Source organism: Rutilus rutilus (genome assembly GCF_951802725.1).
Source record: "Rutilus rutilus genome assembly, chromosome: 25".
NCBI lineage: Eukaryota > Metazoa > Chordata > Actinopteri > Cypriniformes > Leuciscidae > Rutilus > Rutilus rutilus.
The window spans coordinates 10,122,527-10,149,919 of record NC_140229.1 but is presented as its reverse complement, the minus strand read 5'-3'; the positions used below and the strand labels follow the sequence as shown (position 1 = coordinate 10,149,919).

At 38.3% G+C, this 27,393-nt stretch overlaps 1 protein-coding gene across 3 annotated transcripts in view; it reads left to right on the top strand.

The window, feature by feature from the left end:
• Positions 1-25,509, top strand: part of stard13a (StAR related lipid transfer domain containing 13a) — a 73,689-nt gene extending 48,180 nt beyond the window's left edge. For all 3 annotated transcript variants that reach the window (XM_084400607.1, XM_084400606.1, XM_084400608.1), the window contains 13 exons: positions 8,041-8,112; positions 11,513-11,594; positions 13,169-13,232; positions 15,476-16,803; positions 17,146-17,316; positions 18,240-18,399; positions 19,699-19,897; positions 19,996-20,209; positions 20,933-21,047; positions 21,594-21,839; positions 22,166-22,383; positions 23,143-23,319; positions 24,018-25,509. In XM_084400607.1, coding sequence (XP_084256733.1) covers positions 8,041-8,112; positions 11,513-11,594; positions 13,169-13,232; positions 15,476-16,803; positions 17,146-17,316; positions 18,240-18,399; positions 19,699-19,897; positions 19,996-20,209; positions 20,933-21,047; positions 21,594-21,839; positions 22,166-22,383; positions 23,143-23,319; positions 24,018-24,135 — 3,164 coding nt within the window. In that variant the 3' untranslated portion in view covers positions 24,136-25,509. The remainder of the gene's footprint in view (positions 1-8,040; positions 8,113-11,512; positions 11,595-13,168; positions 13,233-15,475; positions 16,804-17,145; positions 17,317-18,239; positions 18,400-19,698; positions 19,898-19,995; positions 20,210-20,932; positions 21,048-21,593; positions 21,840-22,165; positions 22,384-23,142; positions 23,320-24,017) is intronic.
• The last annotated feature ends 1,884 nt before the right edge of the window (positions 25,510-27,393 follow it).

Below are 27,393 nucleotides of genomic sequence, written 5' to 3'. Positions count from 1 at the left end.
AATACTGTCAAACATTTATGATTCAGATACAGCTTTGAATGTGCTGTAGCACTCGCATTCATGATAGCATAACAGCTGAACAGTATCACAAAGATTGAGATTACACACACACACACACACACACACACACACATACTCGGCATGGTCTTAATATGTGTGTGTTGAGAATGTATATGTTACAATAGATTTCATTGGTTGGAGCAATGGGTTTGAATACTGCTTGCAATATTTCACCATCATATTATTTCTTTTATTTATTTGTTCACTTAAATCATTCATTACTTGGAAAAAGTATCTAATGTTTTCTTAAATCACAATTGCTTCCTTTTTACTATTTGAAAAAGCACATTTACAAAAAGTATAACAATAACTAATTTAGCGTCCACATTAACACACAGTAACATTATGTTTATTATATCTTGTGGCTCTTTAAAAGCTTAAAGGAATAGTTCACTTCAAAATGAAAATTCTGTCATCATTTACTCACCCTCAAGTTGTTTCAAACCTGTATGAATTTCTTTCTTCTGCTGAACACAAAGGAAGATATTTTCAATAATGTCGGTAAGTTGATGGACCCCATTGACTTCCATAGTCTTTTTTTTCCTACTATGGAAGTCAATGGGCTTACATCAACAGTCTGGTTGCCGACATTCTTCAAAATATCTTCCTTTGTGTTCAGCAGAAGAAAGAAACATTTATACAGGGTTGAAACAACTTGAGGGTGAGTAAATGATGACAGCATTTTCATTTTGAAGTGAACTATCCCTTTAAGCTATTTCAAGTTGAGTGGATTCTGATTGGCTGTGGTTCGGTCAATATTTTTTATTGTTCATCAGTTGAAAAATGTCAAATGATATTTGTGCTAACGTTTTGAGAACATTATTAAAGACCAGATAACCTTTGAACAAATTCTTAACTTGGTTCTTAACTTTGAGAGAACCTTGCCAGAATGTTAGCCAAAGTTCCCTGTTACCTGGGAAAGCCGGAATAAAACCATAACTAAAGGAGTAAGTGGGGGAAGAAAAAAAACAACAACAAAGAATGCAAAGAGCTGAGAGAGTCATTTGTGGGCCGAGGTGACTTTTAAGGACACAGGACCTGTGTTCTTATATAATCAGAGATCTTGCCTGCTCAATCAAAACAAGAATGCCTTTGATTGTGCCCTGCGCCCTGTGGCATCCAGGCTCTGCGTGGCATCCGTGCCTGCTGCTCTCTCTCATGGCGCGCTGCCTGTTGTCACGTCGAGGTGATCAGGAATGCCTGGGTCACGAGGGGCTGCGTGTCCTGGCTGCTGGGATTAGATGCCATAGCAGCGTAACATGCAGAGGTGATCGCTGTGTGTTTGTTTCTGTGACATTTTTTTATCAGCACCTCTCTGTGGTTTATTGTGTTGAGTTGTGTGACTTTGGCTGACTCATGTTCTGTATGCTGCTTTGCTTTAGATTTATTGTTTTGGGCACCTTTTGTGTTGGTTCGGTCCTTTGGTTCATGGCGGGGGATATTAGATATTAATGGTATGTGTTAATTAAACTCTTGACTTCACAGCAGTTCTTTATTCCCACGCCGTGGACTCAGACCTACCCAAATTCCCCTCTGAGAGTCTCTTTAAAGTTCCGCAAAACAAGCCCAGTGGTTGGGCTCCGTTTGAGGGCTTCATTAGAAGTTGGTGTTACTACTGATCTGGGAACAGTGCAGTTTTTTTTTTTTGTAATATTGAAGGCAAGCAGGAAGTTGAGGTTAACTAATTGTAAATTATTATTATAAAAGAGCACTTTTTATTAGGGGTGTAACATTATATCGATATATTGCAATATTAAAATGCAATGATGTGTATCAGTGATGTGAACAACATGTACCACAGTATAGAGGTAGTTTTATCCAAGACCCAGATAAGGTATAGTTCACCCAAATATGACAATTCTGCCTCATGTTGTTTCAAATTAGATTTATGTTCATCTTCCAAACATAAATTAATATATTTTTTCTAAAACCTGAGAGATTTCTGGATTTTTGAAATCCCCTAAAATCTCTCTCCCATTCCACTCAAAGTGACAACACACCCCTCATTTGAATCGCCATGTCGCATGTTTAGTTTAAGTATTATGTTGATTCAAAGTGTTTTAGATGGTTTCTTCTCTTATGTAAGTGCATTAATAGAGGGAGAGACAGGACATAGTGAGCACCACAAGAGTCTATGCGTGCAGCTTGTGTTTGTAAGAGATCCAATGAATACCTGCATTGAAAGCGCGAAGGTACTGTGTGAGAAAAGATGAAAGTTTACTGAGTAATATAATGTATTGAATATAATGTATAATAATGCAATGGGGAAATATTTGTTGGTCCTGAAAATGGCAAATGTCTGATTTTACCAGTAAAAAAGGCATACATTATTTTAAATATATGTAGTCAGTGACAGAGTGCAAGCAAACTCTTTGTTTTGGCTTAAAGTATTGCAATGGTATCGTATAGTAAGTTCAGTATCGTGAATTGTATCGAATCATGACACGAGTGTATTGTTACACCCCTACTTTTTATGTATTTCATGTAATGTTTAAAATCAACATAAAATGGTTTGCAACTCATTTTACTTCTATAATTGGACAAACACTTAAAAAAAAAAAAACTTTTTAAAAGATGTCTCTTATGCTCAACAATGCTGCATTTATTTGATTAAATATATAGTGAAATGGTAATATTGTGAAAAATTATTACAATTTAAAATAACTTTAAATACTGTATGTTAGAAATGTAAATGATTCCTCTTATGGCAAAGCTGAATTTTCAGCATCATTACTCCAGTCTCCAGTGTCACATGATCCTTCAGAAATCAATGTAATATGCTCATTTGGTGCTCAAGAAATATTTCTTATCTTATCATTATTATCAATGTTGAAAACAGTTGTGCTGTGTAATTTGTGGAAACCATGATACATTTTTTTTCAAATTATTTTATGAATATAAAGTTCAGCATAACATTTATTTGTATTGAATTTTAAAACAATGTAAAAGTCTTTACTGTCACTTTTGATCAATGTAATGTGTCCTTGCTAATAAAAATATTAATTTATTTTGAAAAACTAGCTTTAACTAACCCCAAATGCTTAAACGGTATTGTATTTCCATGCAAAACAGGTTTTTTAGCAAGACAAAATTTTGGATGAGTGTTGATTAATCCATTAGGAATTATGTAATTGTGGAAAAGTGGGCATTATCATGCAGTTGGAGGGGAGGGGTTGAAAAATATGAAGGATTGCAGATGTCAGCTGAAAAGAAAAGTATTTTTGGAGATGGAAATGTTACATTTTGATTAAAAAAAATCCATTTGTTTATTGTTTAATTTTCTAAACATATACCAGGGACATGCTTAAGAAATGAAATCAGGTAAATTATGACTTCATGTTGACTTGATAATGCACATTCAACAGTAATATGACATCCTCTTGATTCACGATTTTTCACCACACTTCAGTAGATGTTTAAGACCATCACAAACGACCATAAAAACTCATATAATATCATGTTTAATGCACGCTAATGTCCATAATTACACACTTTAAATTCCTCCACTTGCATGGACCTGTCTGTTGATAATCAACTCCTTGTGTGATTTAAAATCCCAAAGCTTTTTTTAACTCTGTCGATGTGAACAAACAAACAAACCATTAAAACGGAACAAACATCCACAGTGGTGACACGGGGGTCTTTTCCTGCCTATGACAGTATGGTTGGCTCCCCCCCGCTGAGCGTTGTTTCTTGATGCCAATGTTTGCACTCTGTAAAAGGGCCCCATCGTGTCTTTCTCTAATTACTTCCATGTGTGATTGTGAATCTGAGCGCTGAACTAGCATTGCACGAACATGTACAGTATATACAAGGGATTAGTATGTATTAGTTTCATTAGAGATGCTTTAAATAGTAAATATATTTATGATATATTGTTAAATAGTTGCTGAATAGTAGTTGATGCGTTACTTTATGTGGGCATGTTAATGTGCTCGAGGTTGTGATGTCATAACTAGGGTTGCCAACCGTTCCGTATAATACGGAATCGTCCCGTATTTGACACATAAAAGTCTTGTTCCGTATTGAACTGATACGGAACGCACTTTGTTCCGTTTTTTTGAGAATTAGTGCAAATCCATGACAGACACATAGCTTCTAATATATGTCAGACTATGAACGAAGACATTTGTAGGCTATGATAAGAAAAAAAACCCGACGGTGCGGTAGATACTAATTTTTCCCCTATTTGTCTGATCAGCGTAGCGTTTTTAACATCTTGGAACATCATCAGAGAATGGCCTTTTAATTGGTCGTTTCAGTCATTGTGAGTCACGTATCGTAGCAACGATGACGACAAGTGACAACAGCGGGAAATGACTTGAATTGCTTGAATGCAGTATTTGAGAGCAATATTTTATATTTTCTTTATTAGCTGTTTTTTTATGTATTATTGTTTTGCACTGGAAAGAAAGTTAACTATAATGGAATAATTATATAAAGATATTTGCACTACACGTCCTTAAAATGTTGTCTATTAAAATAAAAATAAAAAAAAATGCTGCACTGGAAAGAACATTCTAGAAGTCTAATTCTATTGAATAAGTTTGCACATAAGGCTACAGAAAACTGTTGTGTTTATTTTTCTTCAAATGCAGTCTAAGCCGATGAGTTTTGAATGTTATATGTTGTATTTGTTTAAGTTAAAAATAAAACGTATTATAAACTAAACAAATCCATGGTTCATTGTTGGCAAAATGATCATGATAGCCTTTATATTTCACATCTGTGTGGTTCAGTCTTGTATATTGATTAGGCCTACTTTGCTATTCTATAAATATAGGCCTAATAAGTTGTATTATAATATGCTATAATATATGAAATATATTTATCTAAATATATCAATTAGTTTCCACAATGTTCACCAGAAGTCATCATTTCAGGGGTTATTTTTCAAAATTTTCTTCCGTGGGGGCATGTCACATCCCCCTCCCCGCTCCCCACTCCCCGTTCCTTATTTCCATTTCAGAAAGTTGGCAACCCTAGTCATAACTATAACGATTTCTGAATGAGCAGTTTCAAGAATGAGCTCTGTGTTGTGATTGTTAGCATAAATCTCCATAGTATCATCTGTTCAAAAACACATTCCATAATGTGTCCTTTTACTGCATCCTTTAGAGGAGCAGAGGAAATGGCATTTATGACACACTGCTAGAGTTTGTCTCTCAGACTTGGACTTGTGTTTGTCAGTGGTATTATTGTATATCAGTAATTCATACCCCTCAGGAGAGAGCTAACCACTGGGGATTGTGCTGTAGACCCAAGTGTGAGGAATTCCTGTCCTGCTGCCAGGAACAATGACAATGTCAGATTGGAAACATACAGAATAAAAAACGTCAGACAGGGATTTATGTGTCAGCATATTGTTTTTGTACAAATGTAATTGGTGACACATCCACATGCTTCAAAACAGATTTTGTGGCTAGTTTTTGTTCTCTTTGACTAAATCTTATGTGATGATTAGACATTAGCAGAATAGCTTCTGTCAGTAAATGTTGGCATTATCTGCCGGCTCGACTTAACACACACAGAGAACATCTTTCATCATCTCAGCTGCGTTGTGTTTTTTTTTTTCCACGTTGTGATGAATGGAGGAACACATACAGAGAGAATGAATAGCTTTCCAGAGCCCTTTATTGACCACTGAAAATATTTCATAGAAGTCTCATGCTCATTGCCCCCATTATGCTAGAATGTTGTGAGTGGTTGCCAGTTTGTTGCTATATGATTGCTAATGTGTTCTGGGTGCTGAGTATTCAGAGTGGTTCCTGAGAGATTGAGCACATCAACCAGAGGGAGGATGTTCAAAAGCGAGTGAAAAAGTTCAGCAAGCTGCTATCTGAGGCAGCTGAGAAATAACTGGAACGTATGCTGACTGAACCAGATTTTGGACTTTTAGAGACCTTGGAGGAAAAGGGTGCTCAGATCTGAGGGACACATGTTTTCTCTGCATGACGAAGTGATGAGAACAACCAGTAAGTGTGTGAACTGTTAGACTTTATCTACACATGGATGGAAGGCGCCGTATGTAAGGGTTATGTGCAGAAAGGGAGATTTCTGCAGACTGTGAGTGGTTTCTATTCTGCTAATGTGTAATTTAGCACAAGTATGTGGAGAATCTTGTGAGAAAAGGATGTAATTGTCGGATTGTGGTGAGGTCATTTCCTGACCCGTCCATTTTTATAGTGGCTTATTTTGAGAGACGCTTTGTTTTTACTCTCTTATTTCATCTCTTGTGGATCATTCTCAAAAGCCAAGTTTCTTCCCAGATTTTGCGCTGTTTTGTTTGTGAATTGTAAAAGTGATTGTGAAAAAAAGTACAGCCTGTTTGCTCACTAATAAAATGGTGTGCGTAATGACGTCATCCCTAAAAAATGCATTGTTGCATAGGCTAAGTTCTGTTGTATCGCAAAAAAATCTGCTCTTGAGACGTTTCCATAAGCAATTTCGCGCACTGTATATGGCAAATTATACCGTATCTTTTGCATCTCAAATATTGTAAAAATGTTACTATTTTCACAAATAATATGATCAAATTAGGAAATATTAGGAAATATCAGAAGAAAATGGCGAAGTCGAGCAGCTTGTCTGACAGGACTGCATGCAACAGTACAATACAATTTATATACTGTAAAAAAGGAAACATCATAAAAGGAACATCAAATTATGATTTGTAACCTAGAAAAAAAAATGTATTACCTCTCAAACATCATTCATCCTTATTTTTGTAATGCATCTTATTCTTACCAAATACCAACAGTAATAAAATAATTGTATGTATAATTAAATTATATAATAGATTTAATGCACCTTTGAACATTACAGAGAAACTGTGCTTTAATCAGAGCAACACCCAGAACACGGACGCTTCATGTAGTCTAATTCTGTCATGTGACATTTATTTATGATAAAGCCCTGTTTCTAAACTAAATTTTTGCGACATTTAAAGTATTGATATAGCATTTATGCGCTTAAGTTAATTGGGAAAAGATTGTGACACTTAAATGGCATTTCCATCAGCTAAAACTTTTTTCGAATAAAAAACAATTGGTTAGAAACATGGCTATTGAAATGTGGTGTAAATGGATCCAGACCATAGAAAAAAAAGTGAGACTGTGTATTGTGCTGCTGCATTATTCTGCTAGTTAAAAGTGTATTAACTTACAACATTGCTGTGAGCTTGTGATTCATGCGCAAACATGTCAGCCAGCACGGCATCACACGTCAAGTTCGTAGAGAGCTTTATTCAGTCCATTTTAAATTCTGATTTTGGCCGCCTCTCAAATCGGCTGAGGAAGTAACGTGGCGCTAACCGCAGACAAACGGCTAGTAGTGACAGCAGCGGCAATCCACCTGTCACTCAAGTGACCACTACCTTAATTATGCAGAACTTTAAGGCGTAATAACATTTAAACGGATAAGTTATAAAAAAATTCACCCTCCTCACAGTTGTCATGAAGTGCAAAATTGGCTATATAGACCAAAACCACTTTTTGCACCAGGCTGTAAACATGTTTTTTTCTGCTGTAAAGTTGGTCATTTTAACATGGGGGAGATACAGATTTGACTCACTTTTGCATCCAGCCTCAAGCGGCCAGTCGATGAATTGCAGTTTAACTCACTTCCCTGTTCTTCCCGGTTTCAAGAGAAAGACGGAGAGGTTGCCGCTTGATCCAGACACAAAAAAAACAGAGAAAAAACACACAAGCATTCTTCATGCTCTTTACTTGTGTATTTGCTGGTTTTGTTTTCTTATTGATGCTAGTTGTGCTGCTTATGAATATATAATACTTTTTAATGTCATTAAAATAGATAAAAATAGATAAATATATCATAAAAATATACTTTTTAATGTTTAATTATATATATCAATAGTGTGTCCATGAGCATGTGTGTGAGATCAGGTTGAAAGATAAACTAAAGAGTTAATCAGGTTAAAGAGATAAACTGCTGAAGAATTGTATCATTGTTTCTTTTCAGAAATCGAGGCAAAGGAAGCATGTGACTGGCTGAGGGCGGCGGGATTCCCACAGTATGCCCAACTTTATGAGGGTAAGAAATGGGATTAATATCTATAAACATAGACACAGATGTCAAAGAATTGCTCGTTGATTCTGTGGCCTCAACTAATGTCTGCAGTGTGGTTGCAGCTGTGAGGTTAAGTGACGGTAAAAAATCAGGAATGCAGTGAGAGAGAGAGAGAGAGAGTTGCTTTGAGTTTGAGATCACACCTATCTCATCCCACCTCAGCTGGGCAGACAGAAGCCAAGCAGTGATCACAAGCTGAATTATTCTTGATTTTCCGCTTCAGACATATGGAATAAAAACTGCATTTATACAGCTGTGTGCTCCATTTGTCAGCACATTTTTCTTCTTCCCTCTTTATCTTTTCTGGTCATTTTAGGGCCACGGCAAGCTATTTGCAGACTAGAGTTTCTATCCAAAGGGAGGAAGAGGTCATGGGAAAAAGTCTTCATTATCACTGCCGGGAAAATACAGGCCTTTGCCTCAGTCTTCCGCATAGGCCAACAAAGGGGTCGAGAGGATACTGTTCTCTCTACTGCTCTCTCTCTCTCTGTTCCCCTGACTCCTCCTTATGATGCTTTACGTCAATGAGCGATAAAATGTCAACAATTCTATATTTAATGCCATGTAAATTCATAGCTTGGCTCTCATGAGAAAATGGAAAAAGCTCTCTTTGGCCTTGTGAGGTTATTATGCCATTATGACATAAATTAACTCCCATATTCCACTGGGAAAATACCTTAGTGTTCATCCTGATCTGTCTCTTTTTTTTCTGCTTTTTGGCTAATTGTCTGCATTTGTTTGAGTCATTTCGAGTGAACGATTACTCATGGTTCAGTTTCAGAGCTGGTCTGGGTAACACTTTACAAAAACCTCAAAAGCTTACAATGACTTCAGTCATTACTAGAGAGTTATCATGCTTTTCACTTTAGAATACTGTCCCAAAGAAGTAATTATTCCTTCTGAATGATTTGGTAATTCTTGAATCATTACTAGTGGGTTACCACGATTTTCATTGTAGAATGAATTATACATTATGCATTATTCACATTAACTATGAACATAGTTCTTAGTAGTCCTCTGGGAAGTATAAAAAAAGGTTTCACTTTATTTTGATGGTCCTGCAGGTTTTCCTACTTACAAAGCATGTAGAGGTCTGTAATTTTTATCATAGGTACACTTCAACTGTGAGAGACGGAATCAAAAATCCAGAAAATCACATTGTATGATTTTTAAATAATTAATTTGCATTTTATTGCATGACATAAGTATTTGATCACCTACCAACCAGTAAGAATTCCGGCTCTCACAGACCTGTTAGTTTTTCTTTAAGAAGCCCTCCTGTTCTCCACTCATTACCTGTATTAACCGCACCTGTTTGAACTTGTTACCTGTATAAAAGACACCTGTCCACACACTCAATCAAACAGACTCCAACCTCTCCACAATGGCCAAGACCAGAGAGCTGTGTAAAGACATCAGGGATAAAATTGTAGACCTCCACAAGGCTGGGATGGGCTACAGGACAATAGGCAAGCAGCTTGGTGAAATGGCAACAACTGTTGGCGCAATTATTAGAAAATGGAAGAAGTTCAAGATGACGGTCAATCTCCCTCGGTCTGGGGCACCATTCAAGATCTCACCTCGTGGGGCATCAATGATCATGAAGAAGGTGAGGGATCAGCCCAGAACTACACGGCAGGACCTGGTCAATGACCTGAAGAGAGTTGGGACCACAGTCTCAAAGAAAACCATTAGTAACACACTACGCCGTCATGGATTAAAATCCTGCAGCACACGCAAGGTCCCCCTCCTCAAGCCAGCGCATGTCCAGGCCCAGATCTGGATGATCCAGTGGAGGAATGGGAGAAGGTCATGTGGTCTGATGAGACAAAAATAGAGCTTTTTGGTCTAAACTCCACTCGCCGTGTTTGGAGGAAGAAGAAGGATGAGTACAACCCCAAGAACACCATTCCAACCGTGAAGCATGGAGGTGGAAACATCATTCTTTGGGGATGCTTTTCTGCAAAGGGGACAGGACGACTGCACCGTATTGAGGGGAGGATGGATGGGGCCATGTATCGCAAGATCTTGGCCAACAACCTCCTTCCCTCAGTAAGAGCATTGAAGATGGGTCGTGGCTGGGTCTTCCAGCATGACAATGACCCGAAACACACAGCCAGGGCAACTAAGGAGTGGCTCTGTAAGAAGCATCTCAAGGTCCTGGAGTGGCCTAGCCAGTCTCCAGACCTGAACCCAATAGAAAATCTTTGGAGGGAGCTGAAAGTCCGTATTGCCCAGCGACAGCCCTGAAACATGAAGGATCTGGAGAAGGTCTGTATGGAGGAGTGGCCCAAAATCCCTGCTGCAGTGTGTGCAAACCTGGTCAAGAACTACAGGAAACGTGTGATCTCTGTAATTGCAAACAAAAGTTTCTGTACTAAATATTAAGTTCTGCTTTTCTGATGTATCAAATACTTATGTCATGCAATAAAATGCTAATTAATTACTTAAAAATCATATAATGTGATTTTCTGGATTTTTGTTTTAGATTCCGTCACTCACAGTTGAAGAGTACATATGATAAAAATTACAGACCTCTACATGCTTTGTAAGTGGGAAAACCTGCAAAATCGGAAGTGTATCAAATACTTGTTCTCCCCACTGTACATGTCTACTAACTCTCATTAGAGTGTTATTAGAGTATTAGTAGACTGTTAGGGTTAGGGTTAGAGTAAGTTGACATATACTTACAAAGTTAATTATAGAATGTCTGTTGGAGGACCATCACAATAAAAAGATAGCAGATATTAGAAGAGTCTACTAATACTCTAATGAGAGTTAGTTGACACATAGGTGCAACGTTACTTATAGTCAACAGATTGTTCAAAAGGGACTATCAAAATAAGGTGATCAATAATAGTTATTGTTTAGCTTATAGTGAACTACCTCATTCAATTGAGTGCTATTATTAACTAATTAGATGAGTTTCTTGTTAATAGTAGTTACTAGAATGTTAATATTGCATTACTCATTTGTTCCTGTGTTGTTATTCATCAATGACGAAACCCTATTCTAAAGTGTTACCCTGGTCTGCTGTGTACAGTATAATGTAATCAGTGAAGGAGCGTCTGCCAGAGATAGCGCTTGCTTTATAAGAATTACACCACAGCTGCTGTGGATCTGTGATCCTCTGCAGAACCTCCGCAGATGTCTGGCTGGACGAACTAGAAACATTTTATCCACTTATCTCTATTTGTTTATTTCTCCCTTTCTAGTTTAATTCATGATTGTGATTCGCTTTATATGTCTTGAAAATATCATTAAATAACATGCACATAATCCATATGAACTTTTGAAGATGTTGGTTACATTAAACCTCTTGAACAGGACAGAAAAGTGATCTGCTTCCTGTCTCTGCCTACAGATTCCCAGTTTCCCATTGAAATATCCGCAGTCAAGAGGGACCATGACTTTCTCGACAAAGACCTTGTGGAGCCTCTTTGCCGGTAAGTTTCTAAATGTCTAGATTATCTCAATATTTTGAGATGGTTGAGATTGAGAGTCTTGCAGTCTACAGGATGGAATCTGATACACCGTCTTTACTTAAAATGACAGCTGTGAAAATCAAAGGCCTTACTGTCAATCACTCGAGCTCTGATGGCTATGTTGTTCTGGTCGTTTATGTTGCTCAGTGTTTAGCAATATGGCAGCTTTAAGGACAACATGAAATTAAAATCGTTCACATTTACTTTCTAATTTGATGTTGCTGGTCTTATTGTGCACAATGATGCAGTAGCTTTCTCTGCCACTGAAACAACTCTTCTTTTTCATAAGCAAACGTGTTTTTATGTAAAAAAAAATTCATAAAAACGCACTACACCTTTTTCCCAAAAGTCTTTTTTATGAGCAAACAAGTTTGAAGAAACTTCACAGTTCTTTTTAAGACCAGTACCCAACCAGACGAAACACTATAGTTGCCCCCCATCCTGCATGTACAAGTACGAGAAAGCTTGGCGGTGCTAGCCCGGTGGCGACCTCACCTCTGTAGCTGTCTGACCCATGTCCTCCATAAAGTCTGTCCCCTTCCCCATCGCTTTGATCCCTAATGCAGCCCCCGTGGAGTCCGCTCTGATGTCCCTCTCAAAGGCCTGAGGGAGAGCAGGGTGGAGGGGTAGCGGGATAGGCTACTAACAGATGGTTGTGTGTGTTTTCGTGAAACGAGGCCCGGGGTTTGAGACGTTGAGGGTTTCTAGCAGGTTGTCTCCCTGTCTAATGCCACTAATGACAGCGTTAGGGAGATCTGACAGCTTTACTGTCAGAGAATACACACACTACTCTTAAGGACGGTGTCTGCTGGAATGATAATGGCGTTTCATTATCACGCCACAGACACGATACTTACGCATATTTATGTGGCCATCTGGGCCTGGATGCTTAATTAGGGAATCTAGATTGAAAAGTGGAGCAGATTGTTTCGGCAGACAGCTGATTAACAGAGCTGATGTCATGACGGAACATTTTAGTGTGTCAAAAACGACAAGTCTGGTTTTATAGGTAAAATAATAGCTTGTTTGTGTCTGGAATGGGTATGAAGTGAGGGGTCTGCGGTCTTTTGTAGAGTAAAGAAGATCGTGTCTGTGTGTGTAAAAAGGGGTGGAGGAAAACTCTTCAGGGGTGAAGATCAGTCAGATGAGAACGTTAAAGGGCGCTTTAGGGTTAGATCAAAGAGGAGGTGGACGAGAAGGTGGATTGCCCACTCTCTCGCTCTTTATCCTTCTGTTTTTCCTTCTTCAGCCCCATCAGAGTCTCATTCATTCATGGCCATGTCTTGAAAGAGATTAGAACCTACGGCTGCCAAGCTGTCCCGTCACTCTTTCCGGCAGCCAATCAGGACACAGATAGTGAGAGTTTCTTGAAATCTATACCTGCACGTAGAGAGGCAAACAGAGGTTAGACGAGTGTAGGATCTACAGTGGATTGTCTCTCTCTCTTTCTCTCTCTCTCTCTGTGGCTGTATGGTTTCTTTGTGGTGGAGATGAGAGTGACGGATGCACCAGTGACTGTGTCTTCTCTCTTCCAGTCGACTCAACACTCTGAACAAGTGTGCCTCCATGAAACTGGACGTGAGCCTCCCCAAGAAGAAAGTAAGTGGCTGTTTAATCGATTCTTTTTTGGTTCAAATTTTTTTCAAAGAAATATCTGTCATATTTACAAACAATGAAGATGTATTATTGAAAGTATAAAGTACAGTGTGTATATATGTATATCGTGATATACGTCTACACTGCCATTCAAAGGTTTGGGGTCAGTACGATTTTTTATGTCTCACCAAGGCTGCATTTATTTGATCGAAATACAATAAAACAGCAATATTGTGAAATATTACTAGAATTTAAAATAACTGTTTTAATATATTTTAAATTGTAGTTTATTTAAAAAAAAGCTGAATATTCAGCACCATTACGCCAGTCTTCAGTGTCACATGATCTTTCAGAAATCATCTAATATGTTGATTTGCAGCTCAATAAACATTTCTTATTATTATCAATGCTGAAAACAGTTATATCATTACTGTATTACATTACATTGAATACATAAGATTTGTGTGCATTACAGTAATGAGAATTTTGGGGGGAATGTCCTTCATTGTCATGAAAGTAATTTCATAGTGTCTATTCAAAATACATTTTTAAATAATGAAAAAACATTTCTTCATGATATTCACCCTTTTATTTTAGAGACAAATGAAATATCTGTTCTATTATGTAAACTGCAAAGTTTTTACAATTACTATAATGGCTTTGGTTTATGGTGCAGGTATGTCTGCGAAATAAAAATCTCTTTAGAGTAAATCTGTCCGTCTAGGTTTTAAAAATGGCTCTTTGGCTTGTGAACTGCTTATAACAAAGAAGATTATATAAAAAGAGCAGCCGTTCGCAGTCAATAGAATTGATGATGGTTTTAAAGCACAGAAGTGTCAGTTTAATCTTCATTCAAGACTCTTTGACTGTTTACTCAGGGGTCGTATTTCAGACTAATTATGATTGTAAGCTGTGGATTTCATTCAGTAGGTCATTTCTGACATTTCTGCTTCTACTGACGTCTCAGGCATGTGAAAGGGGTCTTTGGGTGTTGCTGTCTTTAACACATCCAGATGGTGATATGATACCTGTTATGTTCATGTCCTCTTGTTTGGATGATATTTGAGAATTCCCCTAACCAGCTAGTATGACTTAGGGGATGTTTTTGAAATAGTCTTCTGACATTTTTCAAATACCATGAGCCTCTTTTGACATCATCACTATTATTCAATTTAAATGTATGAGGTCTGTGATATTTTAAATAGGAAATGGGATGTGGAAGTATATACAATGCTAAGAGGGTGTCAGAGACATTCACAGCTCTTTCCTGTACTGTGAGCTCACATATCTGGACTTTACTATCTATAAAACATATTGGTTACATCTGTACAATGAAGTCTTAATATCTATCAATATATCATCATGTTAATCACACTTAATTTTTTTTTTAAATAACTGAATAAATTACAACTATAAATAAATTAGTCATTTGACTGCAATACAAATAATTGTCAGGTTTTTTGTTTTGTTTTAGAAAGAAAGACAACAGCTGTGGGGAAAAAGATTCAATTCCAAATAAAAACGAAAAAGAAATTATACATTTGCATTAGCAGATCAAATTAAGACTCATTTTAAAAACATTTGCAAAATAATTTATGAGCATATTTAAATCCCCAAACATAATTGTTGGTAGCTTAATGCAAAGCAAACAATATATATAATTCTCATTACTGTAATGCAAAAAAGAGACATTATTTAAAGTACACTAAAGTACAGTATGTTCCATAACATTTTCTTTTATTTAATTATTATGCTTTTTTATTTTATTATTTAATATAATTATACTAAGGAGTTCTGGGTGGTTGCTAGAGCCTTGATAAGCTAGTTAGTTGCAACCTGGCCCTAGTCAAAAGAGCCCATCTCCAAGTCTTAATGATATTCTTTGTGGCAGGGGTGTCCAATCCTGCTCCTGGAGGTTCACTGTCCTGCAGAGTTATGCTCCAACCCCAATTAAACACACCTGAACCAGCTAACCAAGCTCTTACTAGGCATACTAGAACAGGCAGGAGTGTTGAGGCAAATTGGAGCTAAACTCTGCAGGATAGTGGTCCTCCGGGACCGAGTTTGTATACCGTCCAGCAACACTGTGAGATCTTTTGCCTATTTTATCGTCCAATGAATCAGAATTGCAAGTCAGTTTTTAGTTTTACCACAGAATAATGACTAAATACTGTACAGTTTAGGAGCTGAAAAATTTTAAAAATATGACGAACTAAGTCTATTCCTGTGCTTTCTTGTGCCCGCAGAGTGAGGACTCTGATGAGGAGGACCTGCTGGCCATCAGCAATAGATGGACATTTGAGTGGAACAGTCGGCGCTGGTCACGTATGCAAGACATTGATTACCTCTTGGGTAGAGAAGAGGAGCGGAGCCCCTCGGAGGTGGGTGAGCATCTGCGGACCACTGTGAGCAGCGAGAGCATTCTGACAGACCTCAGTGAGCCGGAGATCTGCTCCCTGCACAGTGAAGACTCATTGGCTGCCATGCCTGACTCCGCTTCGCTCACCCCACTGCACTTACCCAGAGAGCTGCCTCATTACAATTCACTTCCTGCCAAGAGCAGGCGACGTGGACGCACACGCGCCAAAGACTTTCTGAGGAGGATGGAGACGCTGGGTCGGACGTGGGGGCCATCGATGGGTCGTTCAGAGCGACGCTCTTTGGTTATTAGCGGCCCAGTTCTGCAAAGCGAGCCAGAGGCGTTAAAGACTCTACAATGTGTTCAGATATTTAACGACGGGCCTCTAAACTCTGAAAACATGCCATCTGCCAACAACTGCCCAAATTCGTTGGCCAGCAGTGAGGCCAGCAGCCAGTCGGAGACCAGCGGTAGTACCGGAAGCACGCCAAACATGAAGGGACGTGTCTCAAACTTGTATCCTCCTGGTAAACGTGCAGGTGTCTACCTCGAAGACATTGATGTTCTCGCCGGCGCCCCCCAGAGGAGGAGACCAGTTGAAAAGAGCCGCAAAAATGATTTCCGCTCCTATGATGAGCTATTGGTGCATATCCCAAAAGATCACAAACCTGGTACCTTCCCTAAAGCGCTGTCAATCGAGAGTCTGACACCAGCCAGTAAGGGACAAAGAAACTGGAAGGTTCTGGATTCAGAGCCACAGCTGTATAAGTGCAGGAAAGTTGGCGGAAGGGAACTCCGGCCCGTGACGCGCTGCTGCCCGAGGGGAAGCAGAATCAGCGTGTACGATAACGTACCCGGCTCACACCTCTATGCGAGCACGGGGGACTTATTGGACCTTGAAAAGGAGGATATATTCCCACATTTAGATGACATATTGCAGCATGTGAATGGCTTGCAGCAGATCGTGGACCATTGGTCCAAAAATGTCTTGCCGGAGAGTGAAGGGGAGGGGGAGGGCAGCAGGGGGCGGGACCAGAGGATTATTGACGGCCAATCTTCCAGTCAGATCACACTGGACTTTGAGGGGACCTCGGTCGAAGGCCTGACCACTCCGAGTGATGGCAACAGGGACGGGGTTTCGTTAAATGGCACGGACACCTCCAGCACCAGAGAGAGGAGGGACTCGGGGGTGGGAGCTTCTCTCACACGACCACAGTAAGACTTCAGGATGGATATACTGAGAGGCGCTCATTCAAATATCGAGAAACTTTAAAGTGATTTGTGTTTAAAGTGCGATCACACTAGCTTGTAAGCTTTAGATATCCATACAGCTTCTCTTATATAAATGTATATCAGATATAGATGAAAAATTGCTTGAATACTGATCATTGAAATGCATGATGCAAAATCTTGTGTGACTGCCCCTTAACAATTTTTGTTGGGGTTTGGTGTGTAAGAACACAAAAAAGATTTCTATTTATACTTTAAAGGGCAGCATTAAATGATCTTTACATGATCAAATGTTCATGAATGTTTATGTTTTTGTTGTATTTCTAGCCTTAGATGGCCAAGCTTCAGGATGTCAAACCTCCTCAGCCAATCAGGAATCTCGCTTCAGATATCTAGCCAATCAGTTGGCCAGCTTAGCTTGCTGCAGAAATTCTCTTTATTGCGTCTCACTGCAGTCATGGAAAAATACTCCATGTCCAACAAGCACGGGTGGACTTGGTGAGTTGCCTACAAACAAATTTGGGACTGATCATTAGGATAATTCTAAAATAATGTTTTACCAATGGAGTACATTGAGTAAGAATGTGACTTCAAGTATTCAGCATCATAGCGTACACTACCATTTAAAAGTTTGGGGTTGGTGATATTTTTTTAATATTTTTTAATATTTATGCTCACCAAGGCTGAATTTATTTGATCAGAAATAAAGTAAAAACAGTAATATTGTGAAATTATGAAAATTTCTGTTTTCTATTGTAATATATTTAAAAATGTATTTTATTCCTGTGATGGCAAAGCTGTATTGTCAGCATCATTACTCCAGTCTTCAGTGCCTTCAGAAATCATTCTAATATGCTGATTTGCTGCTCAAGAAACATTTCTTAGTACTATCAATGCTGAAAACAGTTGTTCTGCTTAATATTTTTATGGATTTTTTCCTTTGATTAATAGAAAGTAAAAAAAAAAATAATTTGTTTCATGCATTGTTTGTACTGTCACTGATCTTTGCTGAATACAGATTACTTTTAAAAAAATGACTGACCCCAAACTTTTGAATGGAAGTCTACATACATAAGTCAAGGATTCTTTTAAAGCCACAAGATGAGTCAGTCTTGGAAAGTCCCTGTGGGGTGTCGTTGGGGTTTTCTTATCAGTTATTAGCTCTTATTGAATGACACACTGATCAAAGTGTCTCCTCAGTCAAGTGAGTCAAGTGTTAAAACTCCAGAGCTTGTGGAACAGTCTTATCCAGTAAATCACAGTTCTGCCCTCCAACTCTGCACTCTTCCATTCGCACTCCTTCCTGCATTATATATCAAGACTCTTATTGCAGATCCTATACACACAGACCTTTATATACATACATATGGACATAAACTGATATCCTCTTTTTAATGCTGTGCATATATATATGTTTTTAGGTCAGTGCCAAAATTTATGAAGAGAATGAAGGGACCAGACTACAAGGATAAGGTGGTTTTCGGCGTTCCTCTGATTGTCCACGTCCAGCGGTACGGACACCCTTTGCCCTTAAGCTTACAGCTCGCCCTGCGCTTTTTAAGGAGCCAGTGTTTGGACCAGGTACACGGTTTCATTCACATTTGCAAGATTGATTATAAGGTTCAGTCTAATTTAGGTCACAGCCAAAGGCTACATTCAGACTGTCAGTCCAAATCCGAAATCCTTTTGAAATCCGATCAGATTTAGCAAGTGTGAACGGCCAAAAATCACATGAAATGCAATTTTTACAAATCAATTTCGAGCTACATTCATATGTGGTTTGAAATCCTATTTAAATCGCAATTCTGAAAATCCGTGTCAGTTTGACTGCTCTGGATTTCGCGTGGATTGTCGCGTAAAACGTAAACATCAGACGTTGTTACAGGAAACATGTTGAAAGTCGCAGCACAAACAAGGTTGTGGTGTTGCAAAGTGCCGGACGAGCAGAAAATGACAATAGCCTAAAATGGAGACATGTTTTGAAACCGATGGAGACGACAGCGCATAATGAAGCTGCTCATACCAGCCTCCTATGGTTCTGCCGCTGCCTCAGTAGTCCAGCGCGGAGGCTACATATTGTCATGTTGTAAATATGACAACATCTGTATTGCAAACCCCTCCATGTTGCGGTTGTTGTTGGCATATGCCTACCAACGCAATATCATTGGCATTGGCAAGTTCACACAAATCGGATCTGAACAGTTGCGATACACAGTGTGGACATCAATAATTTTTGGATCTGATTCCAATCGCATACACAAATAATTGGATTTGGACTGACTGTGAACGTAGCCTATGATATTGCAAACTCTCAAAATCTTGATGGTCTAGTCCAGTGACTGCTGTGTTTCTAAAGATAGAAAAGCCAAAGTTTACAAACCAAAGTCTTTGTGTTTCTTCCCTGTATGCTAATGTCTTAGTAATTCAAGATCAAATGAGATGTATTCGCTTCGTTATTACGAATCATTATTACTATTGCTCATATTTTGGGTTAGGTTTCGAACAAACGTTTGTGCAGCAGTCATGAACAATACCTCAAATTGTGCGGTTTGTTGAGTAGATGAGTGATATTTCTTTTCCAAATAATCAGACATACGATTTTCATCTGGTGGACGTAAAAAAGACGTAAAAAATCCATAAATTTACATCGACTTTTGTTCAGTAAACCCTTGCCCTTCTAAAACCCCCTATCGCCTGGATTCCTATTGAAATAAGTGGATTTTGCTAGCAAAATTTCACCAAGCAATAGTAATGCCACTCATTTGTCAGCCACCCAAAAAACCCAACCACTTAGCGGCACCCAGGCAACCACCCACAACGCCACCTCTCACATTTTCTTTATAAAAAGTACAATTATTTCCTTTTCTTGTTGTGCTTCAGGTGGGACTTTTCCGCAAATCTGGAGTGAAGTCTCGCATTCAGGCTCTCAGACAAATGTGTGAAACCTCCCCAGAAAATGTGAACTACGAGGATCAGTCCGCGTATGACGTGGCGGACATGGTCAAACAGTTCTTCAGAGACCTGCCTGAGCCTCTCCTCACAAGCAAAATGGGCGAGACCATCCTCCACATATACCAGTGTAAGCATTTCCTGTCTGCTGCCAGCTCATGTGCACAAATGCTACATCCAGTACTTTCAAATCCCTAACGCTCTCTATTGTGCTTTCATTCTACCCAGATGTCCCTAAAGAACAACGCTTACAGGCTGTGCAGGCAGCTATCATGCTCATGGCCGACGAAAACCGTGATGTCCTGCAGACACTGCTGTGTTTCCTAAATGATGTCACTTCCTCTGTTGAGGAGAACCAGATGACCCCCATGAACCTGGCAGTGTGCCTCGCTCCTTCTCTCTTCCACCTCAACATCATGAAGAATGATAACCTGTCGCCTAGGTAACAGAGTTCCGTTTTCAGTGCATTCCAACACATGTGCTCTACTTAGAAAGGGTGAAACTTGGGTTTCATTATTGTATAGGAGCTATAGGATGATATGTGTGCTTTGTCATTAGGACTCCCTGGCCCTGAGGTGTCGTGAGAAGGCGTGAAGGGTTTTATTAACTCAATGTATAAAAACAACTCCCACATCATTGTGTCGAGTAATGCTCCCTAATGAACACAGAGCAGACACACTTCCCTGAGGGCCAGAGACAGGAGGAGGTGTGGAGGGCGTTTTAAAAGAGACGGGTAGTTTAGCTTTACCTCAGACTTACCCAGACTGGGCAAAGGGGGGTGGGGGTATTAGGAGACTTCTTCATAATGTATCAAGTGTACCATGAGAGGTGTTTAGGTAACATTTTATTTTAATGTCCTTGTTACACGTTACATGTATTTACTATAGTAATAACTATAAATTAGACATAATTACATGCTTTTACAACTACCCCCAAACCAAACCCTAAGCCTACACTAACCCTATAGTAAGTACATGTAGTTAATGAATATTACTCAGTGCTTAAATGTATAATTACACTGTAACAGGGACACATCAAAATGAAGTGTAACCGATGTTTTTCATTGGTTTAATCGTTTGTTTTATATGCTTACAGCCACAAATATTGTGAAAATATAATGGATCACATGGAAGCTCAAGCACATGATGTCTTTTATTGCATTCAGGTCTATTCAGAGGAAGTATGCCACTGGGCGGCCAGACCAAAAGGACCTGAATGAGAACCTTGCGGCTACTCAGGGGCTTTCGCACATGATTGCTGAGTGCAATCAGCTGTTTGAGGTACGAGATACAGGTTCTGTCATGTTTGCAATGAGAAGTTGTACAGTACGTAAAATTGTGTCCAGAACAAGTACAAAATGTTTAGCTGATCATTGTAATATTGTCAGTATGGGATTCCCTGGAATACATTACCGCTAATAAGTTCGGGATCAGTACGATTTTTTTCTTTTTTTTTAAAGAAATTAATACTTGCATTAAATTTGTTTAAAATTGACAGTGAAAACGTTTGCATTGTTTTTAAATAAATGCTGTTCTTTTGAACTTTCTTTTCATCGAATCTTGAAAAAAAGCTGAAAATTCAGCTTTGTCATCACTGAAATAAATTACATTTTAAAATAAATTCAAATAGAAAACAGTTATTTTAAATTGTAATAATATTTCAAGATTTTTTACTGTATTTTTGATCAAATAAATGCAGCCTTGGTGAGTATAAGAGACTTTCAAAAACATAAAAAAAATACTGACCTCTATTTAAAAGAACAGTGTTGGAGGACAAAAGGAGACTTCTTTTGAAATGTTTTTTTTCTTTTTATGTGGTTTGTCCAGATTCCTCAGGAGATGCTCTCTCAGTCCAGGAACTCGTACATGGAAGCTGAGCTGCTGGCGCCCTCTTTGGACGAGCTCTGTAAAAAACAGTCACAACCGGACGAGGAAGAGGAAGAAGAGGAAGAAAGTACATATCACTCTTATCTGGAGAGCATGATACAGAATTTGATGAAAGAAGCCAAAGACAAGACCAAAGGCTGGGTGGCCAGATCAAACATCGACAATATTGAGCTATCATTCAAAAAGGTAAGAATGAATTTTAGATACAGATTTATGTAATAGACTATGTTTTTAATATTTACTTTTGTAATAAATAAAATACTATACATTAAAACATTTATTTATTTGTTTTTTTATTTAAATGTATTTATTAAATTCTCTCTTTAACATCTTGATTACATTTAGTGAATTATGAACGTCGGATCAAATTTGTTTGGACACGTAATGTGAATATTGAAATTATAGACAGAGACATGGCATGGGAAGTAGTTCATGGTCTATCCTATCCAATAAAAAAAACAAAAGCCTACAACATAATAAAAAGTCTGAGGGAAGTCTGTTGTCGCGCGCAGGTGGGAGACGGGACCCCGTTGAGACGCTGGCGTGTTTCTGCAGAGGTGGAGGCTCCTCCATCAGTGGTGCTGTACCGTATACTGCGAGAGCGCCACCTGTGGGACAGTAACCTGCTGCAGTGGAAGGTTCTGGAAACTCTGGACAAGCAGACGGAAGTGTACCAGTATGAGCTGAACAGCATGGCCCCTCACCCCAGCAGAGACTTTGTGGTGCTCAGGTGAGTACAAAAACTTTTATATTTTCATTTGTTTTAATGTATGTACATTTATAGCACTATACTTTGTATTATAGTACCCAATTCTGACTGCCGTTATCAATCTCTCTCTATTTTTTCCCTCTTCTTTTGTTATTTGAGCAAATGGGAACACAAAAAAATATATTTCATGTAATCTCCCATTCACCTCTGTAGAAGTTTACCCAACTATGACGACATCCGCTTCTGAGAAGCCCGGAAATGTGAAAAGGGTTGTTTACTGTTGGATCCGTGCGCTTATGTTTGATCCCATTATCAACTATCTGAATAAGCTTAACTGATTACACCATTAAAGCTGTAATAAAGGCATGTGCTTCATTTGAGCATCTGCAGCGAGAGCTTTTTGTGCGTCATTCGGTTCTTGTGATTCTCAGAACGCTGAGGTCTTAAAAAGATCTAGCATTCCCCTGCTGAGCAGCTGGGCATTCATGGAGTATTACTGAAAGAGACTCACTGAGCACACTTCTGTTACTTCAACATAAAATGCTTTGAACTAAGCAAATTAGACCACCCAGGTCATGCCCTGAATATCACTGTAAGATTACAGTTTAACATCATTTGACAAATACGCAGCTGTGAGGTGCAAACAGTAACAGGCATATTGCATGTTATTCGATAATTAATCAAATTTGCATTTGGCAGATTGACACCTATGTGTCAGGAATGTCAATATCAAGAGTGTTTGCTGTGATTTATATAGGTGTTGTTTTCTTTTCTGTTTAGGACGTGGAGGACAGATATGCCAAAAGGGGTGTGTGTACTGGTGTCGTTGTCGGTCGACCATGAGGAAAGCCCACAGCTGGCCGGAGTGAGAGGGGTCGTTCTGGAATCACAGTATCTGCTAGAACCATGTGGCTCTGGCAAGTCCAGACTCACGCATATATGCAGAGTTGATCTGAAGTAAGTGCATTGAAGACACTACCGTTCATATTATTAATATTTTATAATGATACAAAATATCAAATAAATGCTGTTCTTTTGAACTTTCTATTCATCAAATAATCTTTCAAAAATGAATCAGGGTTTCCATGAAATATTATTCAAAAATGTTAACTGTTTTCAACATTGATAATAATAAGAAATGTCCTAATGAGCATATTACATTGATTTTTGAAGGATCATGTGACACTGAAGACTGGAGTAATGATGCTGAAAATTCAGCTTTACCATCACAGGAATAAATTGCATTTAAAAATATATTGAAATAGAAAGAAATACAAATTTTATTTTTAATATATACATTTTTAACAGTTATTACAAAGCTGATTTTTGCTTTGTCATTATGGGGTATGGAGTGCAGAATGATGTGGGATATTTTTTTTATTATTATTTTAAAGCATTTTAGTGAAAGGCTGCAACCTAAAAAATGTGTAATAAAATTATATATATATTTTAATACCATATGTGATTTGTTCTTTAATAAAACAGACTGTCTTTAAATAGTTTGTTTTATTTGAACAGAATTATTCCTCTGGTTCATTAGAAAGTACTTCTCAAAGCATGTGTAATGAATGCTGTACATCTCTTAATTGTCCTAAAAATTACACCTGAGTACACTTAGACTTCACTAAATGCTGTATATTTGCTTGCTGTTCCAGAGGAAAGTCTCCAGAGTGGTACAACAAAGCTTTCGGCCATCTCTGTGCTAGCGAGGCCGCTCGCATCCGCAACTCCTTCCAGGCTTTGGATCCCGAGGGCCCGGAGACCAAAATCTGAGCCGGGCTACGTGGGGTCAGGCGTGAGGGAACTGGGATGTAGTTCGACGTCAGGGCAGATAGTCACAGAGGACGAACTTAGAGAGATTCACGACGGAAGACGAGAGCAAATGGAACAGTTATTTGTGTTTCTAGCCCCCCCTAAACAACAACAAACTGCCATGTCCTGTTGGTTTAATAGACTGTGGATCATTGGGATTCGTTTTAGAGTGTTTTACCCCTTATAGGGCATTTAATTTAGTCCGTTTATTTCATATAAATTTATGCAGCTGTTCAAAACTGCCACTTTTGAAATGGCATTTGTTGTGTGTTTTGGGGCATGTGTTTAGAGAAGAGAAAAGATGGACAGAGAAAGTGACAGAGACAGACTCCAGCGTAGCCATAAAGCCATGCCTATAAAAGAAAGTCATAATGCTGCTTCCTGTTGTCCAGTCTTTACCACAGCAGACAGCTTTAACTAGCACCTTCAGAGCTTCGCTTACAACAAACAGATGTGGATGACAAGCCACCTCATGCTAATCAAAACACAGCAGGTCTGGTTTAGTTTTACCAAGCACTTCAAATTTAGGTACCTTATTGTCTAAACATGATTTAAAACTCTGTATTTAGGTGTTTTATCCTCATTTGAATGAAGCTAGTGTTACAGTGACTATATTTTTAAACTAAGATTGTACCCTGGTGACGTATTGTTGTGAAGTATTTACTGACAAGCCCATATTATATAAGTTCTGTTGAAATATGTTGTTTATCGTTACATTAGTCTTTGATTTCATTCACTGTTAAGCAATAATGTATTATCATGATAAATGCACCAGTACTCTGCTCTTCTGACAATGCAATATGATTTAAGATGAAAAACCAAACAAAGTTGTAAATAATATAGGCAATGCTAGTGATTGTTGCAATTATGGATTGTTATTATTATTATTATTATTGCTGTCATTGTTATATGTTGCTGTGTCACACTCTACAATGTCTGGGACATGAATTCATTTCACTGCTTCTGAGAAGCATGTCTATTTTATTCACAAAGCTGTACATTTGTGTGTGTTTGTGTATAAATGTGTAGATACAATTCCGGTTGTAAATTTTGTACAAAAATGAGGCTTATTGGCAGGTTTATCTGCATTTATGCTCAGTTATTTTCCTCATCATATCAATATTTTGCTTGAAATATCATTGCAAGCTGGTTTAATCAGCTGGCTTGTTCAGTGCTGTTTTGATGGGAACTGTGTATTTGGGTTTGACTTGAGCTCGGTGGCAGGAGGAGGGTGATATGTTGTGGCTCCAAAGGTAGTTTTTGAACAGTTAACAGGGTGGTTGAAGTTCCAATCATTTGGAAATGTGAAAAATAAAACCTCAATGTAATAATGTTTTACTGTTTTCAGTATTTGTTGTGTTTGGGACATATTTTGTTTGAACATTTTTTTTGTATTCACTGAATTTATTCTGCCTTGTTGGTCAGTCCAATAGTCGTGTCCTAAATATAGCGTAACTTTCTCAAAACATTGTAATGTAAATCAACAATGGGATCTCACTTCCAAAGAATCGCACAGGCTGAATAAAAAGGCTAACCACCAGAGGGCAGTGTGGATGCACCATAGTAGCATTGGGTGCTTGGCGTCGTGTGTGCAGGTACGTTTGAGTAATACTAACAACAAACTTAGAAATGTAGAGGTCAAAGAACTATCCAGTGGCTTATGAACAACATTGCCAGTAAATAGATGTGATTGTGTTTTCTCCTGGGTCTGCAGAACCCGAGAGAGTCTCAAGGGAACTATTGATCCACGCCATTTGAATAACACGTCTAGACACGGAAGTATGAAAGGCAGAGGACACTCACTGCGGACCATACATCATCATTAGGGAGCAAAAAAGTATGGCGTGTCTTTATACCAAAGAAGGTCAGATTTCATAAACATTTTCGACCACAAGCTATTCCTTCAGGAGTGATTTCAGATGCTCCGGGTTTATTTAGCTATTTAACCAGTTTCGCACTCTAATATCATTTTACAAAGAACTGAAAGTTGTATGCGTAACTTTCTTGTCTACTACGTAGTAAAATCAGTAGGCTACGTTAAATGAGTCCAAGCCTACGCATTTTTTTATGAGATTCTTAAAGCCACGGTAGCTGAGGTAAAGCTTAAAAAATAGAAAACGACACACAACTGTGAGAATAACTAGTTGTTCCTCGTGTTTTAATTGTACTTTTAACAATATCTGTATACACATTATTTAAACATTTTCCCCATGGTTTTCCACCCATTTTTTTTTTTTTGTATGTCATCGTCAAGGAACATTTTTTAATAAAAGTAATTAAAGGGATAGTTCACTCAAAAATGAAAATGCTGTCATCATTTACTCACCCTCATGTTGTTCCAAACCTGTATGATTTCCTTTCTTCTGCTGAACACAAAAGAAGATATTTTAAAGAAGGTTGGTAATTAAACAGTTGCTGGTCCCCATTGACTTTCATAGTATTTGGATTTCCTACTATGGAAGTCAATGGGGTCCATCAGTCGTTTGGTTACCGACTTCCTTCAAAATATCTTCTTTTGTGTTCAGCAGAAGAGAGAAAGTCATACAGGTTTGGAACAACAATGAACATGAGGGTGAGTAAATGAGGACAGCATTTTCATTTTTGGGTGAACTATCCCTTTAATACTTTTATTCAGCAAGATGTGTTAAATTAATCAAAATGTGAGCGTAAAGACATTTACAATATTGTAAGTTATATAGGCTATATATAGCTAGTGGTCCTTTCAAACGACATAGGCTTACTTTTCTAATATTTTGAGTGAAATTTGATAAAAAATTTATAAAATGTCCTTTAAATTAGAGCATTTTTGTGAAAGTCGCGCTTGTCATCATCAATTTGTATAATATATCAGGCATCAGGCATCCCCCACCCTGCTTTCCATGTCTGCATTAGCATTGGCCATTGAAAATCCCATATTAATCAACCACTGCTCTGCAGGCATGATACAGCGCTGTGGCCATATCATCATTTTATGACACCTTCATGCTGTCCAGACTTGTTTTGGTTTTTCAGTTGACATCTGACTAAATCTTTCACTCAATCTTTTTTACAATCACTCAATCTTTCAAAGATTCAGTGCAGATATGCACACCGTGTGCCTCAGAGGAAGCCTGGCAGATTGAATTCCAAAATACAAAAAGAAATCACTTTCTATAGCTCGGACAAATCCTAGCACAGCAATAAGGTCATTAATAAATAAAAGATCAAATGCGTGAATTA